Source organism: Prosopis cineraria, unplaced genomic scaffold (assembly GCF_029017545.1).
Source record: "Prosopis cineraria cultivar Desert tree isolate PC_DT_omini unplaced genomic scaffold, ASM2901754v1 PC2062, whole genome shotgun sequence".
NCBI lineage: Eukaryota > Viridiplantae > Streptophyta > Magnoliopsida > Fabales > Fabaceae > Prosopis > Prosopis cineraria.
Genome location: NW_026557387.1, coordinates 1 through 21,056, shown reverse-complemented (window position 1 = coordinate 21,056; position 21,056 = coordinate 1). Strand labels below are relative to the sequence as shown.

Below are 21,056 nucleotides of genomic sequence, written 5' to 3'. Positions count from 1 at the left end.
GCTGTCAATTTTTCCTGATCCCTAATTATTCCCTCTCATTCCGTGATTTTATCCATTAACATAACTTCTTAACTAATTTTTATAATTTAAATTTAAATTTAAAAATCTTAAAAAATTTTAAGTATAATAACCTACCCGCATCTCAATTCAGTTTGTGAAATTCATTTTAATTTTAATCTATTATCTTTACTAACGCGGGATGGCCAAGTCTACAGTAAATAAACAGTGCTCCATCCATTGCCTTTATTAACGTGCCCAAGGTCATTACGTGTTCCAGTTCTCCATCTATTGTTCTGTTATTATTATAATATAATATTATGATATTAGAGAAAGGGATTCGAATACTGTAGTATTAATAATTAATAATATTATTATAACTTTTGGTGATCCCTTTGTTTTTTCCTCATGCAACTAATATTTTATTTTTTTTGAATCTAACTTGTAACTTCTGTAACCCAAAAAAGACGGAGAAAGGGGACGCCGGTCTTGCGTCCACGGGATCGATTAAATGGGAAGGTTGATGCGTCAGTTGGCGAGATTTCAATAATTTTCAAATTCTTAGTGATTTTTGTGTTGCCGTTTCGCACCACCAGGTGAAATTTTAAATATATTGTTTGCCCAGTGTGGTATTTGTACGTGCATAACATCATCAGGTGAAATTTTTGTCATCATATTCGTGCATTTCTTGTCCCAACATCTTTATTTGTCCTTCTTTGGTTATTTTTGTTGTTGATCTTTGGGGGAATCGTGTGTTTATGTCGGTGGGTTGTAAACGGTTTGTGCGGTCATGTCATTTGCTTGGTTGTGTTTTTTATTTCCCTGTCTTTTGTTCTTTGGATGAGGTGATGATTCATAGGTATTAGCGCAGAGGAAGAAGTATTATGAGACGATTATATAAAGATGGGTCGTTGATCGGAGTCTACCACATTGGTGAGTTCCCTATTTATAAGTGATATTTTCTGCCCAGAGCTAATTGTTTGTCACCATATTGTGTTCATGGCCTGCTCAGTGAACTGTTCCACCATGTGAGGATTGCCCCCGACGATGTTTACATTCTGGACAAGGCTGGGGATCTTGGAAGTGACCTTTCCTTTTTTTATTGTCCCCCCATTTCATTCTTTCAGCTAGCGTCTCTCACTTCGCTTGATCTGTCGGGTGTTCGTGGTATTATGGTGGATTTTTTGTGTCAGGGGTCGTCTTCATGTGCACTTTCCAGGTGAGATTTTCGTCCTCCAGCTATCCTGTTGTGCGTCATTTGTATCTGGTCTATTCTTTGTTCACTTTTTCCCTTCTTAGAGGATTTGTTTGGCTTTACTAATTTTAGTTGCATTCAGAGGGGAAGACTCGTGATGCCCTCGATGTTCCAGGTTTGTTTTGTTCTTCATCCGGTCGTCTAAGCCTTGCACAGGCCAATTCAAGGAACATTTATTTTTTGGCTTATAAGATCCATGCTATTGCAAATTTATACTTCTCGGGCTGATTTGAAAGTAAGTATTTTTTTGGCTTACGCATGTGTGCTTCTTTAATATGTGAGATTTGGTTTCTGCCTAATGTCGGGGTTAGGATTGCCCAGTTTCCTTCACATTTATGGGTTTCTCTATAATTAAATGAAGTAGAAGAATATTATTTTATTGACTGGCTGAAATTTGTGTCTACATGATGGAAATAAGATATTTATGTTTATTTTTCTCTCTTTTTTCTTTGTTTTTTCCCTACTGATTCAGATTTGACCATCTTGCTCTTGATATTAAAGGAGAATCTAATCGTTTAATCACCAGTGCTGATATTAGTAAGGATAAAGGTAATTATAATTCCTCTACCATGGCTACTTCACTAAAACTTGAAGACTCAACTATTTATTGCTATGCAGGTCACGCATTTAAGTCACTGAACACATCAGGATTTGTAGCTAAATAAGGAAAGCTCATTGCAGATCGTATTGATGGAATCTGGTAAAGTGCTATATTGTCTAATTGAATTTTTTGTCAACGGTAAGAAAGCATATTGGTAATGTCGCTTTTAACATTTTGGTGAATTTGTTATCATACAGGGCATGATCAAGAATAGAAAAAACAGGGAAGCATGAGCTGTTGTATCTTAGCATCATTCATATCGTTGGCATTATCTTAGGTGGTGAGAGTTATGAGTAACTAGCAAAAAACTTTTAGGCTCAAACCTCTACTTCAAAAAGTCAACGGATAATTTAATCAGGATTTCTAACGGACTAAGATGGGTTGAAAGACTAAGTTGGGGCTAAATTTTTTTTGCATGGTTTCTAGCGGTCAGATTCTCATGAGTCATCCTAGGACATGTACTGAGAAAAATAATGTTGCAATTTGTTATAATGTTTATTGAGCGGAGAACTAATAGAACTCTGCTGTATAATATCAAAACCTTAGAACTCTGCTCTATAATAAATTTCTAACAGGGAAATAAATGCAAGAACTAACCAAATATGGGAAATTCTAAGGTTTTGATATTAAATCAAACTAGCCGAATCAGTGTCACAAAAAGAAAGGCCATTGATTCTAGCCAAAATCCTATTCCCTAATACTAAAACAAGATTACAACAAAGAGAATGAAAGCAACAACATAATAGCTCCCTCACTGGTGTTTGAGAGACCAGTATTCTCGTCACTCCTATCTAACAATCAAAACATGTCCTGAGTGATATCCAAAACAACAACGAAATATTAAGCAAGCCATAAATGATATGACTCCAGCCTCTAAACTGAATCTATAGCCAACCTAAACACATAATGACTATATCTTGATTTGCTGGACCCTTAGGATAATAATTCTAACTTGTTGGATATTTCTTTTCCACTTCTTTCCCTCCCCTCAATTTCCTCTTATATGTCTGAATATATCCTAAGGTTACATCAAAAAGACGTTAAGTTTTAAACTCATCTTGAATTATACAATGAATTTCTCTTTTTAGTTGCTGGGTTGGCAAAATGAGTGAGTCATGGATGTGATTTTTAGAGTGTAGTGATTGCCATGTAGACAAAATCATTCCAGGATGCAAAAAATGTATTAATTATTTCATCATTTTTCTCATGGTAATTTTCCATGTCTGTGACATGGTTTGCTTTTACCCCTGATGTTCTTCTTTTTTGCAAAGCTGTATAATATATTTACTTCTCCTACTGCACTTTGGTAAATACGGAGTCATGCACAGAAGTATTTCCTGAAAGTTCAGAGGAATGGAACAAGTGAATATGTACCTCCCCTTTGGCCGAAAAGAAAGGCTGCTCATCCATACCCAGAAAAGGCATATAAAAATGGCTAGCAACTTCACATAGGGGACCACTTTTCTTGTATCCATTACTTGAATCCATTGAATCTTTGTTATTTATTTATTTTTATAATTTTCATTTTAGCAGCTCCATTTGTATCCCAAGTTAAATTGCTCCTTTTCAGTGTTGAGAAAGGGTAAGTCTTAATTTCATTTACAAAGATAACCATTTTGTGATTCTTTCCTTCCAAAACTTCTAGGGAGTAAATTTTGCATTGGAAAGTAAGGGACAGAGGAGGAAGCTATCAATGATTTAAGTAGAACAACTAGCAGTTGTCCAGAATTTTCATATTCTTCATTGGTCCATATGCTACAAAATTTTATTTGCTACATTGGTTTATAACCTTCAGATTTTGTAGATGCAAAGTTGTCCAAAATTTAATGGTCCATTGGCCACTATTAGTGTGTTCTAAAAAAGCCTTCCATGCATTGTAATTAAGATTTTGGTTGAAGTGTGATGTTTTAGACAATTTTGCAGTTTGTTACCCTTAAAAAGTTCAATTACACTTTCCTGAAACACGTGACTATAAAAATTTAACTCAAATTTTAATATTACTTGCCAAATTACTTCCAGAATGAAAACTAATGGCTTTGTTGTCTCCTGCATTAGGAAGACAATATAATAGGGTCTTGAATCCTAATGATTGTTACGGTAGATGTGGAAGAAATCTTGTGCACATGCCAAGGAGTTCTTGTAATTGTGTAGTCTATCATATTTCACAATGCTTTCATTTGGGTGGCAATTGAATAATATATTACCATTTAATTTGATTGCTATTCATGATTAACTTCTCTATGAGAATGGTTCTTCCTTTTGTTCCTTATGTTCAAGAATTCACGATTAACTCATGCATTATAATTCACTACATTAAGACGTTATCTTATGAGTTCAACTCCATTGGTAACTTAATCAGTTACTTTATTTGGTTTATTGAATTTCTTGAATAAAAAAAAATTTATTTAGTCAATTATAATGGTTGATGGTAATGACATATTTAGCCCCATTAATTTCTTTTGAACGGGGACGTGTGTTTAAAAATATGTCAAAGTGATTTCATAGTTTTATAATACATGTACTTAAAGCGTTTTATAATTTTGTTTTTAAAGTTTTTTAAATTACCTGTGTAAGCATGGGGATATTAACTCTCAAATTAAATAAAATAAAATGGAGAGAAAATATTTTAATCAATTGAATTTTCAAGCAAAGTAAATGAGATTGAAAACTTTTAATAAGGAGAGATGGCAAAGGAAAATGTAAGTGAAATTAATTATGTTTTGACAATCGTGCATTACAAATATGATTAAATTGCATTACATATACATTAATTTAATCATAATGATTAAATTCCTTTATGTATTTCATGAAATACAAGTAATAATACGAGACATTGATAACTCATTTAATATTTTACTAATGAAATGAGAAAGTAACAATTATAAGTTCCTCTTTAAATTAGTTTGGTTAATTGAAAATAAATTTATATACAAAAGGCCTATAGATAATAATTCATGATAAAAGTAATAAGGCATCTTAAAAAATGATCAATGTTGTATTCTAATATATATTTGAAAACATTGAAAATGGGCTATAATTTTTTTGGTTATACCTTACACTAATTATTTAAGTTTCTTTCTTATAGGCTATACTTGTCTATCATAATTAGTTGTGATTAATTGATTATATCATTTATATTTTTCATTTGTTTGTTCAATTGTTTGCAGATAATAGAGTCTAGCTAAAGACCACATACTTAATTTTTTAAAAAAACCTAAATAACATAAATGTTGATTTCAAATTATTAGTATGTAATAACAAAAATGTTCTACAATATAACTTATCTTATGAAAAGGTAATTTTAAAAATAATTTAATTTAATTAGACGACTTCTTCCTTGTGCATCGCACGAGTTGAACACTAGTTGTAATTTAATTGTGGAAGGTTGAACCACACATATCACCACATAGGAATTTTATTTTTGTTTTATTTTATATATGCATTTTATGCAAAACGTGGTGAAACAAGTGTAATTTGTGCCTTCATAAACTTCTCCTTACCAATAGTAGAGTGAATAACCATCATTTATACCTCTACACACAAATCCACAGCTATCCACAGCTAGAGTGAAGGTGATGAAAAGTTACATGCATAACTACTTTTCAAGATGTATATGCATATTGAAAAGATAGTTCATGTTTATTGAGAATCTAAAAAGGGAAAAGCAAAGAGAAAATTATAGAACAAGATGTAACATTGGATTAGTAGATTACTTTCAATAGATAACATGCAAGGACATGAACCTAATTTATTATTCAGAATTATGTTATTCTGAATATTTAAGTCTCCAATGCAATTAAAAACTAATGCACAAATCCAAACTTTTCAAATATTGTGGACTTAGTTCCTTCAATTTTTTTTTTTTGGGTTCTTCTATGAAAGAATGCAAGACAGTGAAGTTTTTTTTTTTAATCATATAAATGCTATATATCTATGTTAATATGAGACATGCTTATGATACTTACTTACTATAATTCAAACTTCTCAAATATTGTGGACTTAGTTCCACAATTTGGACACTTCATCATGTATTTACTCTACAAGGTTTTTGTGTTATAATTTGAACGTTCATATTTTAATTTCTTATCTTGTATTGTCATCATTATTTTTAATTCCAAATACTTACTATAAATTTCAAGTTAGATGCTGCTTTGGTCATATCTCATTTCTTTGTCTCTTTTTATGCTAATATATAATTTATAATATTTTGTTAATCTAGATATTTAATATAAAAAAAACAATAAATAAGAGCACGTAGTTCAAATTTTGTTGAAATGTTTAAAAATGTGATACTTTCAATGAGAATAGAGGGAAAGTGTCGAAACTTTTTTTGTGGTCAAAGGAAAAGCATCAGAACTACCCATAATAATAATAATAATAATAATAATAAAGAGTGTGAGATCTCACACAAAAGAAAAGTGAGAGAATTTAAATAGAGAACCCTTGTGGCAATTTAATTAAACAATTTTTTAAAAAAATAGGATAATACGCTGTAGGCATTTGGAACTAAAATGAAAATAACTTGGTAAGGTAAATGACGAAACTATCGGTAAATTAAAATGAAGAAATAACATCTACGAAAGCCCTTCCTCCGTAATTGAAGAATTGCTCCAAGCACAAACGAATTACTTTTCGTGCATGTCTCAAAATATATTTTTTGAGAAGACTGAAGTTGATTTCTCTGCTCTCTTCATATGATGACACTCCTCCCATTGGCGAATTAGAGTAACATTGCCATTTGTTTTTTTGGTGCCTCAAATTTTTAACTTATGTTTTCTTAATTTTTTTTGAAAAATACATGTTGAAAGATTATCTTTATTTTAATATTGTATTAACAAAATAAAAATTTATAGAAATTAAAAAAATTGATATTAAATATACACCATTAGTAAGTTTGCATAGTCAATTTAAAAAATTATAAAAAAATTAAATATTAGATTTACATCATCCACATTAAATTCAAACTGTTCAAATTGATGATCTAAAAGATTTATTAAATTTTTTAATAATTCCAATAATTTTTAATTTTATAAATACAAAATAAAAATAAAAAATTTATATCTAAATTATTTAAATTAAATTTGAACGACTCAAATTTTATCAAGATGTAGAGAAGGGGTGGAGAGCATGGACTTGAATTTTCTTCCTTGCAAAGGAGAGAAAAGAATAAATCAATATAGATTTAAACCGTCAAATTAAATTTGATAAATTTAAATTTAATAATTTTTAAAAATATAAATTTAATTTAAACCGTTCAAATTTATAATTTAAAAATAATAGAAAAAAATAAAGGAGAGAAACCCAATCCAAAGAGCATAGGAGGTTTGTAAGTATTCCCAATATTATTGCCATGTCTTGGTGCTTCAACTCTTCTAGGGACGGGACAGCATTTTTCTTTATTTTTTTTTTCAATATGAAGTTAATTACTTTAAAACTGGATAGAAGACAAAAACGAACTAGTACGCCTTTGCAGAGGGGTGTCAAGAAATTATGAATTTGACAAGCCAACTTTCAGTCTCTCTAAATATATTATTTGATGTAACCATCCAACTTGCCTTGATTCTTTCTTCTCGTGTTATTTTTGTCTCTTCCCATAAAATTATTGTGGTCAGGGGGGCTCCATCAAATTGCATCTTAGTTTACATGCATATGACAGGATTTACATTACATAATGTCTTTAACGATAGAAGGTTTTTAAATATAACACATACACACACATTCAAATTACAATCCAATATTCTACATTTATAACAACATTTTAGATTTATTAATCAAGAAGATGATGATCCAATCTTGTCTGTGAATCTTTAAAAAAAATATTAAAAATGAAATAAATTAAAATTGGTGTGAGTGATAGAGATATTCTATCTCTTGTCTTTTAAGTAAGTGATTTTTTTTGGTCAACAACTTAAACAATTGATTGAAAATCCAAAAATCAGCTCTTGTATATACAAAAATTTAATTAAAAAAATTAATTTTTGTCCTTGATATTTTGAGGGATTTAATCTCTCCATAGAAAGAGAGCAAATCACATCATGCAAGTTACTGAGACGCTTTTCGTGTAACTTACGAGCCACTCCGTCTCAATATTATACTTCATATTGATTATTAAAAGAAAGTACTCTAAGACATGATTTTTATTTTTAGTAATTTTATTTTTAATAAGTTTTGTATATTAAAATTATTATTATATTTATTTTTTGTAAAGTTTTATATTTTAATAATAATTTTATGTAACATCAATTCTCAACCATTTAAAAATAAATTTAACGATTGAGATGGAAAGTGAAAAGAAAGTAAAGAAGAAAAAAAATAAAGAGAAGTCAAGTCTCAATTTTTTTAGAGACGGACAGCATTTTTCTTTATTTTCTTTTCAATATGAAGTTAATTAATTTAAAACTGGATAGAAGACAAAAACGAACTAGTACGCCTTTGCAGAGGGGTGTCAAGAAATTATGAATTTGACAAGCCAACTTTTCAGTCTCTCTAAATATATTATTTGATGTAACCATCCAACTTGCCTTGATTCTTTCTTCTCGTGTTATTTTTGTCTCTTCCCATAAAATTATTGTGGTCAGGGAGGCTCCATCGAATTGCATCTTAGTTTACATACATATGACAGGATTTACATTACATAATGTCTTTAACGATAGAAGGTTTTAAATATAACACATACACACATTCAAATTACAATCCAATATTCTACATATATATCAAAATTTTAGATTTATTAATCAAGAAGATGATGATCCAATCTTGTTTGTGAATCTTGAAAGAAAAATATTAAAAATGAAATAAATTAAAATTGGTGTGAGTGATAGAGATATTCTATCTTTTATCTTTTAAATAAGTGATTTTTTTTGGTCAACAACTTAAACAATTGATTGAAAATCCAAAAATCAGCTCTGGCATACACAAAAATTTGATTAAAAAAATTAATTTTTGTCCTCGATATTTTGAGGGATTTAATCTCTCCATAGAAAGAGAGCAAATCACATCATGCAAGTTACTGAGACACTTTTCGTGTAACTTACGAGCCACTCCCTCTCAATATTATACTTCATATTGATTATTAAAATAAAATACTCTAAGACATGATTTTTACTTTTAGTAATTTTATTTTTAATAAGTTCTAAAAAGTATATTTAAATTAAAATAAAAAGTTAATCATTAGATTCAAGCGAAACATACATTTTAAAACAAATTTCTCATACATTTTGACAATATTAAAAAAGTTTGTGCAATCCATTTCAAATATTAGAAATTATTATTAATTGTCTTAAAACAGTTGTGATTTATTTTCACATAAAATATTATTTGTCTTATAATAACTAATAAGAAATAAAATTGAAAAAACTTAAAAATAAATTTTCTAAAATTATTTGAAAATTATATAATCGAGCCAAATTTAGATTAGTTATTTTTTAAATTACACTCATGTATGCCGTGTCAGAAAATTAATTTTACTTTGTGTTTTCAAAGCGGCAATTATTATCTCAACTGCCATGTTGGCTTTTGCCTTCTCCGTTTGGTGCGTTTGGGCAGATTCTTAAACAACCTGTTTTTTCACACATACGAAATATCGTCGGGTTCTCAGCCTAAGCCATAAATTTCCACCAACCACCCATGAATACGAAATCGAATAGGATATGAGTTAGTTTGATCCGAGCAGAGTTATGAGTTGGCTTGCCCATTGATGGAGATGAAATCACTATTACCTCTTCTTCGCATGCACTTCGATATTAACGAATGCTTCCTTCTTATCCTACCTCGTTTGACCAATTCATTTTCCTCTATAGTCTCTCTTCCTCTTTCATCGCTAATTCTCAGAGACTAGGAGCCATTCCTTACCAGGTTTGTGCTTCGTAATAATGGTGTTTGATCTTCTGTGATAGTGTGTGTGCTTCATTTTGGAAAGTTTTTTTTACTGAATGTCACGAACTTGAAGCTAGTTCAATTTTTTATTTGGATTTTCCTTGTGGTATATAATTTGTTTGCTTGTGCGTCTTTCATGAATTCTCTGTCTGGGACTTTTCATGTTTCTGAAGTTTTTTCGCCACTCTGGCGAGCTGTAAATTGCGTTTCAGTCGATTTATTTATTTATTTTTTAAATTTCGCGCTGTTTTTGAAATAATTACTCTCAGTGACGTGATTTTAGTACTGTATCCTCTGTGATCGTTGGAATGTCTCTCTATTTTTTTTTTTAATCAACGATGGAAATCGTATTTCAGAAAACAACTACTTCTTCACAGGTTAAAGCCTTGTGATTCTGTAGCTGAAGATGGGGAAAAAGCGTGTGATGGTGCCAGTGGAACAGGTTGACTTATCCACTGTCAAATATGAACAAGAGGGTATCCAAGGTCATTAATTCTCGTTTTCGGATGAATTTTTTGGTTTAGTTCAACGATAATATAGTGTGAAGGGCCGATGAATGGGATATTCTGCTCATATTTGTTAGCATTTTTCCTTGTTTTGCAGCTCCACACTTGACTGGATTCCTGTTTAGGTTCTTTGTTCTGATTGTTGAAGCACCACTGATAGGGCCTTTGATAATATCTACACTGCGGAAGTCGAATAAGATTGATGAGGTTGGTTTGTTTGTTTTTCGCTCCAAATAGGTGTTCCATGTTCATGCATTTCATTTGCTGGGTTTAAACTGTGAAATTTCACCGGGGGAGCTATGGTTTATGAGTAGAGTGAGCTTGACAGTTTCAAAGTGAATTGACTAAATGTTTTACTTATTTGCAATCAATAGTTGTTGCGGAACACTGTGATACCAGAAGAACCCATGTTCAAACCTGAATATCCACCTCAAGGTAGCTTCTTCTGCATGTTAGTAATTGATGTCATTTTACAGCGCTTTTGGGAAGGCATATTAATTTTTCTTTGATTATACAACTTCATAATTCTTGACAGAATGGCGAATATTTTTTTTGAACTGAATTCACTTTATCAAAATTAGATTCTTGTCAATCTTTGGGCTAATTAGGATTATTGTAATTTATTAATATTAGAGAAAAGTGCCACGAATTAACTTCTTCAAATAGTTTACATTGGACTGGAGATGTATGATTTATACTGCCCCCTAATACTATGATTTAATTTCAGAAAAGGAACCTGGTGTTGTCATTCTTGATGAAGATGGGAGACCTGATGATCGAGTTGAAGCTGCGTTGAATTGTCTTCCGCATTATGATCCTGCTGCATGCTGGGGGAATTCCTCTTTGCCATTTCGGTACTGGAAAATACGTGATTATGCTTATGCTTATCGATCAGGAAAAGTAACACCATCTATGGTTAGTGGTATTCACTTGCTGAGAACATCTTTTTTATTTTATTCATTTATAGCTATATTGTAAGTAAATTATTCTGGTTTGGATATATAGGTAGCAGAGAATATCATTTCTGTTATGGAGGAGATCAGTAATAAGAAACCCCGGGAACCACTATTGATATCTTTTGATGCTGAGGAAGTCAGGAGGCAGGCAGCTGCATCTACTCACAGATTTGAAGCAGGTATTACTGTTTGGTTCTAACAAAGATAGTGTTGCTGCAGTATGCTTTAATCGTGATTATGCCGACATGTGATGGAATTGATAGTGAATCGCCTAAGACCTAACCCACCTCCTTGACTTTTATCTGATTGCATAGGAAATCCATTATCTATTTTGGATGGAATTTTCATGGCCATTAAGGATGACATAGATTGCTACCCCCATCCATCTAAGGGTAAGTTAATATTTCTTTTAGTGAATAAATATAAAAAATATTTATATTATTTCATGGTGGCGATAGGTGCTACTACATGGATGCATGAGGTACGCACTGTTAAAAAGGATGCTGTCTGTGTTTCAAGGCTGCGCAGCTGTGGCGTCATATTTGTGGGGAAGGCAAATATGCATGAGTTGGGCATGGGAACGACAGGGAATAATCCTAATTACGGGTGAGACTTTATCTTAGGTGAATTATGATTAACTTAATTAAGGATGCCATCTCAACATCAAAATTTGATCTTTTACAATGACGAAATCAGACAGCTTTAGAGACTATTTAGTCTAATTAAATTTATGAAGTATTGGAGTGTCTCTGCTAGCCTTGTTTGGGATGTAATTGGAATCTAAGCATAACTCAATCATTCTTCAGCTCGATTGGGACAAAAGTTAATTAAGTGGAGAGGCTAAATGCTTGAGTCCTGTTATTTTCTGTTCCATCAGGAGTTGTAGAATAAATGCATGTATGATGTATCTGATCACCTAGATAGCTGAAGGTTAGATTTTTTTTTAATTAAAAATTCAATGGTAGCAAAGCTAATATTAGTATAGCATTTTCTGTTTATCTTGTGAAAATTTCTTTTTCCATAACTGCCAGCTTTAAGCAAATTGTTTTTATATTCGTTCCCTACATATTCACTTTGCTTACTGTCAAATCAATCAAGAGCTTTACACTGTAAAGGGTGCAAAATACAAGATGGCAGAGAAAATATGTCAAAGCCATTCAAAAATTTTAAGAGAGATCTTTCCACACTTTTAATTGCTATTAATGTTATTTAACTTTTAATGTCAGCTATTAGTAATTTTCACATTTCAGTGCACTTGTAAATTTTTTATATAATCCATGTAGCTGACTCCACCTAGTGGGATGAGGCTGCTTGTTGTTTTTGTTGTTGTAGTACACTTGTAAATTTAATATATCTTCTACTCTGTTTCTTGAGCGTTTAGTCTGCTCATAGTTTCCTCATGTTCTGTATCAAAAATTTTATCATGATGGCTGGTTTTTCAATTTAACTTTCTTGAAGTGCAGAACTACAAGAAATCCTCATGCACCTGATAGGTATACTGGTGGATCTTCTTCAGGTCCAGCTGCAATTGTAGCTTCTGGACTTTGTCCTGCTGCACTGGGAACTGATGGGGGAGGTTGTGCAAATACAACATGTAAAATTGAATGATTTATCCCCATATTTCATCTGTTCTGATTTTAATGTTTGCCTGGAAATGAATGAGAAAGGCAGGTTCAGTCCGCATTCCTTCTTCCCTTTGTGGTGTAGTTGGGGTTAAAGACAACATATGGACGGACAGATATGAAAGGGTAATTTCTGACCCCATGTGATGGACCATATGATTTGATTTTCCAATATGCATTATATATGGTCTAACAAGACATTTTAGTCCTTGGTAAGACTATCGAAATCTTCAATTTCATTTAGGAATTTGGGTGAGAATGCTTGGATTTGTTCCTCTGGATTTTTTTGATGTAAATCTTTACTTTGAGGTGAAGGCTATAGTTTGAATTGTGATAATCAATAAAATTAGTATGAATAATATTCCCTAGACTATTAGACCTTAAAAAGCTATTCTCAGATATGTTATGAGATTTTGGAAGTCAGAAATGAACAATCTTCTTCATGTAAACTGTGAAGCTGTCCCAATTGTGGGATAGATTTATTGGAAATTTTATTAAACAAGAAGTTTGTCCAGCCTTACATAACTTTTTTTGATCAGATTTAGATGTTTTGGTAGAGATAAGGAATGTAAGATCTCTGGAGATTTGATGTTAATGCAGGCTTGTTGGCTTTATGGACAGAATGAAATTTGTGGAATTTTAGCAAGAGGTTCCCATTGCACTGTTAATGGAATAGAGTAGTAGAGTATTTTTTTCGTGACTTCTTTGGGTTCATGGTCATGATTTATTTGAGGGAGTTCTTGGGTTGTTATGTAATTGTAATATTAAGAGGTTAGTTACTGTTAGTTCATTAGAGTTAGTTATAGTGGGTCTTCTTTAGTCTTCTCTAGTGGGTCTTCTTTAGTCTTCTTTAATGATGAGCAAGAACCCTCTGCCGCTCGAAGAGATAGTGGGCCTTCTTTAGTCTCCTCTCAAGAAGTGTGTGAGAGGGTGCAACAACCCTTGATGCAAGATGGTGACATCAAGAAGGAGCATTGGTGTGAGTTCGATTCCAAAGAAGTGGGTTCAAGGTTTTGCAAATGGGGCTGTTCAGAGCAACTAATCGCCACCCGATGAAGTAAACAGTCTGGTTCAACCAATTGAACCAATCTGGCATTTGACCCGGGAACTGGACCCGGGTCAACCCGGGTCAAAGCCAAAAAAAATAAAAAAAAAAATTTAGACTAAATTGCTTAGATTCACAATTTCTCTTCTCTAATCACTAATTCTCTCCTTTCTTCTCTTCTCTAATTTTTAATCTCTCCTTCATGGTCCAAACTCAATCTCTAACTTTTCCTCCAGCATCTGCCTCCAGCTTTAAAGATATAATATTTAGCATTGAGATCGAAAGCTTATGAGTCATGACATGACAGTATGCCTCTAGCTCCAACATTTTCCTTTGAGATCATAAGCTTGTATTGACATGCCTCTACCTCTAGCTCCAATGATCCAAGTATCTAGCTTTTGGAGTTGAAATCCCAAGCACCATTAACAAATTAATGTTTTATTTATATAATTGCACATATAAATTTTATTTTTTATTTAATTTTTATGTCACCGGTTTGATCGCCGGTTTAACCGGTTAGACTATGAAAACCGCGACCCGTTGCTCTTTCCGGTTTGATGTCCGGTCCGGGTTTCAAAACATTGGTTCAGAGTCTTTTGCAGTTGGAGTTCGCAAACATGTTTGCCGTCGCTTGCATTTAAAGACCTAATTCAGATGAAGGGGTGGAGTACTTGAGTAAAGCCAAAGAAGGTTAGAAAGATTGTCGTCTTCACTGCTGTCTTCTCTAGTATCTCCATTGCAGTCTGTTTTTGTATCTTCAAAGCAATCTTTGCCGTCTGCTTCTTTTCTTGAAATACTCTGTGTCATTATTTTTCTGGATGAGTTTTCTGCTTCCACTGCTCAGAAGATCATGTGGGGATGTGCCTTAAGTGCTGAAAAGTCAACGGCACCCATCTCTTTCTATTGGTGGGACCTGCAAAGGTGGTACCAACTACTAAAAGTAAGAAAGAAGGAGGAAAAGGACAAAATGGGTAGCAGCACGGCTAAGGTCTCGTGAATGGGCAGATGGATAAGTGTTAGCTTGGCAGAAGTATTGCACACGTGGGTGCATAGGTCAAAGACAGATTTCCTCTATTTTCAAATGGTTATTGCTTTTGTGGTTTTAGTAGGTGCCAGCTATCATCCACTGTCAATATATGGGCTCAAAGGTCAAATAACATGGCCGATATTATTTGCATAAGTCCATTAATGAAGGAAGTTCTTTGCTGGGCTTCAACCATTTAATTACTTCCTACCCATTTAATTGTTTTGCTGTGGTATAGAGGGGAATTGATTAAAATGCTGTCAGGTCAGGTCTGAATGAGTTTCTTCACTTTATTCAAGCACTGAACAGTGAAGTGAATAGTGAAGTAAAGAGAACAGTGAACAGTATCTTCCAGGAGTTTATTGCCCTCTTTTCAATATTTCAGTTAAAAATACCCTCAGATTGCTGTGCATGACCTTTGAGGGCAAAGGTCTTTTGGGAGGGTGGTATTGTTATGTACTTGTAATATTGAGAGGTTAGTTATTGTTAGTTCATTAGAGTTAGTTATAGGAGGATAGTTGTTAGGATCTTATTAAAGAGCCTCTAAATGCTAGGTCATTTGACTCGTAATCCTATCTCTGATCAGTGAAGTGTATTATTCAGAATCTTCCATGTTTCTCAATTCCTTTCAACCTCTCCTTCTCTCTAATTTCCTCAATTCCTCTTTGTCTCTTCTCTCAATCTTCCTGTTCTTCTCTCCAATCTCTCCTATCTCTCTCTATTCTCTCTAGCATCCTGAATTATTCTTTCACAACAGTGGTATCAAAGCCAGTCATCCTTAGCCATTGCACACCATTCATTCCAAGAATATGAGGATGACCACCAAATGTGGCTTTGTCAATGAGGGAGCATGAAAGAATTCAATGAACTCTTTGATAGCCATACTAGTGGATTCAAATTGCAAGAAAAATATTTAGTTTCTACGTATGTAACTAGGCTCAAGGCAAAACTTGTAGAACCAGTGCGTCTCTTCAAACCAAGAACAATGCAAGAAGCTAGAAGTCTTGCAAGAATGCAAGAAATCATGGTTATGCGTCAGACATAAAAGAAGGCACAGGCACTTCAAGATAATTATGGGTCATGAAAGGTTTTGGAGAATGATGAAGGAAGTACCCCTCTACAAGATCGCAACTAGAATGATTGAAGTTGAAGTTGGGCCTTCCTTACCAGTGCAAGAATGCCAAGAATTGCAAGATGATGGCAGTGATTTCAAGAAGGTTTCTTTGTGCGAGTTGGAAAGTAAAGTAGGCTCGAGCATATCTAAATATGGCTTCTTAAGCTCTTTCACTGCTGGTGTGGGTAAAACCGTCAATCCTGACTTGAGTTTAGGTAACCGACACTATTTGAAACATCAATGTTGCCCACTTGTAGAGCCATTGTCACCATCTGTACCAATCTTCTCTTCGCCTCTGTTTTTGATCAACCCGTTGTTACCTATTTCTATTTTTCTGCCTCCAACACAAGCTTCTCCGTGGCTGTCTCTTGTTTCTCGGGTGTCACTATGGCTGTCTTCTTTGGTTTCTCCATTGCAGTCTGATTCTATAATTTCAAATGCTTCATGGCTGTTTGCTCCATCACCACCACTCCTTTTTGTCTTCTTATCAACATGTGTATGTCTTAGCCATACCCATTTAAAGACTCTAGACTTCTCATAGGTACAGGACTTGGGTGGACTTTTCACAACAGGAAGGCCATGTGAGAGTAAGCTTTGATGGGTTTTTACTGGGGTTTGCACACGTGGGTACATGGGTCAAAGACAACTATCCCTCCTTATCAAGTGGGCGGAGTTTTAGTAGATGCCAGCTATCACCAATACTCAATATATGAGTTCAAGTTTTAAGAAAGAAACAGGAACTCCCTATTTTTTCTATTCACACATTCGTGTGGCTAGGTCCTATAAAGGGTGAAAAGTCAAAACCTAATTTCTCATGTAGGTCGAAACTTCAGACACAGAAGCTGTACCTTTTATCTTTACTGAACCTGAACCAGCTTCTGAATTGGGGTAATTGTGTGGGTGGAATGTCACTCAAAGACATTACAATCATTGGATTTTTCTCTGTCTTCAACTCCTCCCTACCCATTGGTTTGTTCTTCTGTGGTACAGAGGAGGATTATTAAAAATGCTTTTGGGCTCAAGTATGGAGCTAATTATTTCCATTTATTCAGCATCAACAGTGACTAATGGCAGTGCACAGTAACATGAACAGTGACAAAGAACAATGAACAGTACCTTCTAAGAGTTTAATGCTCTTTTTTTAATATTTCAGCATAAGTTTCCTCAAATTGCTGTACATGACCTTTGAGGGCAAAGGTCTTTTAGGAGGGGCTATTGTGTAATTCTAATATTGAGAGGTTAGTTACTGTTAGTTCATTAGAGTTAGTTATAGGAGGATAGTCATTGGGATCTCATTAAGGAGCCTATAAATACTAAGTCATTTGACTTGTAATCCTATCTCTATGATGAGTAAAGTGTATTATTCAGAATCCTCTGTGTTTCTCAATTCCTCTCAACCTCTCCTTCTCTCAAATTTCCTCAGTTCCTTTCTGCTCTCCTATCTTCTCTGTTCTTCCATCAATTCTCTCTATTCTTCTTAACCTCTTTCATTCAGAATTATCTTAGCACAACATGGGTTAGCAGAGCTCCTTTGTATTTGTTTCTGCTTTTGCTCTCCTTGTACATGCTATTCTTTCACTTGATAAAATCTTTCTTATCAATAAGAATATTTTCTTACAGAATATTTATATCTGTTATGACTTTTGGTCATAGAGGGGACTTTCTTACATCTTACAACGGGGGTAATTGAGCAGATTGCATTGTCTCGTAGGTTGGAGCACTTTAACATAAATTTGTACAAAAAACATTATCATCTCTTGCCCATGAAACTTGTATGTAGTATTCCAGACAGAAACATGTCTGAATGGTGCTTCAATAAAGTATTTGATTGATCCATGTCCATTATATATAGAAGAAGGATTGGAGAGAACAAAAAGGGGGTGAGAGGAATGATGAGGTCTCACACAATGAGATGTCCCTTGCGTGAGCGTAACTAACATCACATGGTACATGGATGTGGGGGAGGAATAGAGAAGAGAAAGAAATGCTGCTAACTAAGTTTAAGAGCTGGAGGTAAAGTGAAAGGCGAAGGAATAATTTTTTCCTGAGAGAGCCCTTAACCTCTCAAATGCAGAATTTTATTTTGCTTTCTCCTTTCGGTTTTGTATCCACGTAAACGTCCTAGAATGTCAAATTCATTTGTCTGTCACTGTTAAATAGGAGTTACAGCTCATTATACAGAGAATGAGAGTTCCCAGGCGTTCCCTCCAAATACTCAAAATTTTTCACTACGCATGCCCGTATTTTCTGATTATGTTTGAATTTTCAGTCTCTTTTTGCAGGTCATTATGTGATTCTGGGACTGTGGAAATTATTGGACCCATTGCTTCAACAGTGGAGGATGTCATGCTAGTGTGCGTAATTCATACTTGTCTCCCTGTCTTTCTTTTGTTTTGACCATCTCTTCATTTTACTTGACGGCTTCTGGTTTTGCATTACTTGAAATCGAGATATTTTTCCTCTCTCCTCTATTTATGTTTGAATAATCTCACTCCCTTTCCATAATTTATTTTGTTGCAATCCTTTTTTAGCATTCAAAACATCCAAGAAAAGATACTATTGACAAATTACAAAATATTCTTAGTAACATAACATGTGTGTGTATATAAATATTTACTTTGAAAGCTGCGCACGTATAAATCTATTTTCTAGATTTCCTATATCACTAATGACTTCTGCATGTGCTTAATAGATATATTTTTCCAATCATAAGGATCAAATGAGTTGACTGACCAAAATGTAATTCCTTTTTGTTGCTCTCCACTACGAACTCCTCAATGATATTTAGAGTTCATGAACTTGTCCATCCAATTGTTTTTGTCAAGTACTAAAACCCTGACCATGATGTCTTCCTTCTTTAACATCATATTCCAACCTTGGAGTTCTTGCATGTAGATAATTTTTACTTCATAAATAATTATTGATCAGGTATGCAGCAATGTTGGGTTCATCACTTGCAAACAAAATCAGTATGAGACCGGTAATTAATCTTTAACTTTGGTTTATATTCTTAGAAATAAGTATAGAAGACTAAAATTTAACGTTGAACTTCTAATTGTAAATTACATAGAAGTTGGCTCAAATAAATTCTGTGCGGAGCTACATATTCTTAGCATAGAAGTGGACTGGAGAATAGGAATAAAAAAGACGACTTTTCACTTATAATTTAGGAAAGGTAAGGAGACAATTTTCAAATTTCTAAGAACACTTTTCCGGGAAACGTTACCAAAAGTATTTGTGATAGCTTCTGTTTTCCTTGGGTAATTTTTTTACAATATTAAACCAGGCCATGCTTTTTTCTCGCATACATGTTTCTTTATTACCTTTTTCAATATCAAAGCAGATCTTCTGCTTCTTGTACAGAATTACCATGTGGTAGATCCATATTTTTATTCCTAGCTATTCAGTTTTGTATATATATTTTTTGATTTCAGGAAATTAAAATACAAGATAAAAACAATCTTCTAAAGACAAACGAATTGTTTTCACTAATGTTTTGCTTCCTTGAAAATAAAGAGACTAGTAAATTTAGATTGTTTACACTTATATGGAGTGCTACTTCTGTGCAAAAAGCAAAGGATCTGTTTTGATTCCAATATCATGCCTAGTCTTTTCTCATCTTCTTTTCTTCAAAGTGAATGATAAGATTCCAGATAGCGTGCCCATAAAGACTTATTCAAGAAGGAAGCATCAGAAGATAAAATAGGATAAATTAAGATAGATTATTTGATTCAGTATTTTATTTCGTATTTTCCTCTATTTAGTTTTTATTTAGATTTCCCTAGATTTTATTTAGTAGTTTAGATTTAATTCAGTATTTTAGATATTTGGATTTTATCTAGTATTTTGGATTTTAGGAGATTTTATTTAGTTTTCTAGTTATCTAAATTTTATTCAATATTTTATTGTATTTAGCTTTATAAATATGACTAGCAACTTAGAAGCTAACATATCATGAATAAATAAAATAGTCTTTCAAACCCTTTAGAGATTCTCCTAAGCGTGGCTATTGAGAGAAGTATAGAACAAGATTTTGTTCTATACCCTCCCAATAACCCATCCAATGTTTCCCCAGAAAATCCTAACCTGCTTGCACATGATCTGGCTCTTATGTCTTCTAAATTAGAGAAACTTGACATATTACAAGAAAAGATAGAAGCCCTAGAAGCATCAGTGACACAAAGAAGTAGAAGGACTCCAAAAAGCCAACATAGACACCGTAACTGGGATGAGGAAAGTGAAGAAGAATTCGATTATTAAAAGAGGGGGACATGTCTGCCTCAACCCAAAATAAATTTTCCTAAATTTATCAGTGGTGATCCTCGAGGATGGATTCTTAAAGCTAAAAAATATTTTCAGTATTATCATGCACCAGAAGAATTAAAGGTGGATATAGCATCTATGTCATTAAAAGGAGATTCCTTGGATTTATTCTCATGGTTAAATTTAGAGCATACCTTACTATATGGGATGAGTTAGTGAAGGCGTTACGGACCACCTAAATATCAGAACCTGGACGAATATTTATGCAGAATCAGGCAAGATGGTTCTATATAGGAACATCAACAGGAATTTGTAAGACGTGTTGCTAGAGTGAAAAACTGGCCCGAACATTGCCTTCTCGACATGTTTCTCAATGGGCTAAAGGGGAGCTTCGATTTGATGTTCAAATTCAAACCCAGGAGCGTATATCATGTGCTCAGCCTTGCTCTGGAATTCGAAGGGAAGATGGCCTTAAACAGACCCAAATTGAATCTGGGTAAAAACCCGACCCAACCTTATTATGGGTCCTCAGCCACCACACGCGACTCAAATCAACCACAGAAGAGGTTAGCTGGATTCTCATCGTCGAACTCAAGCCTGAACGTACAGGGCCCCGATACATGCTGCGTCATCCTTGGCCTCCCTCACTCAAACAAACGTGAATCCCTCCAAGCTCTCTCCAGTCGACCTCATTGAGTTGACTAAGAAGGATGCCTTCCTATGGTCTGAACTAGCTTAGCAGGCTTTTAATTGCCTTAAACTTGCATTGATGACGGCACCCATCTTACAGTTGCTAAA

General features: G+C 33.6%; 1 protein-coding gene across 1 annotated transcript; it reads left to right on the top strand.

Moving 5' to 3' along the window:
• The first annotated feature begins 9,400 nt into the window (after positions 1–9,400).
• On the top strand, positions 9,401–19,682 carry LOC129301353 (fatty acid amide hydrolase-like). Its single transcript, XM_054939922.1, is given in 13 exon segments — positions 9,401–9,707; positions 10,106–10,213; positions 10,332–10,441; positions 10,609–10,669; positions 10,962–11,149; positions 11,240–11,369; positions 11,505–11,582; positions 11,649–11,796; positions 12,654–12,766; positions 12,862–12,914; positions 12,916–12,938; positions 18,278–18,349; positions 18,924–19,682. Coding segments are annotated over 12 exon segments (1,122 nt in total). The 5' UTR covers positions 9,401–9,707; positions 10,106–10,134; the 3' UTR covers positions 18,991–19,682.
• Positions 19,683–21,056: the final 1,374 nt, after the last annotated feature.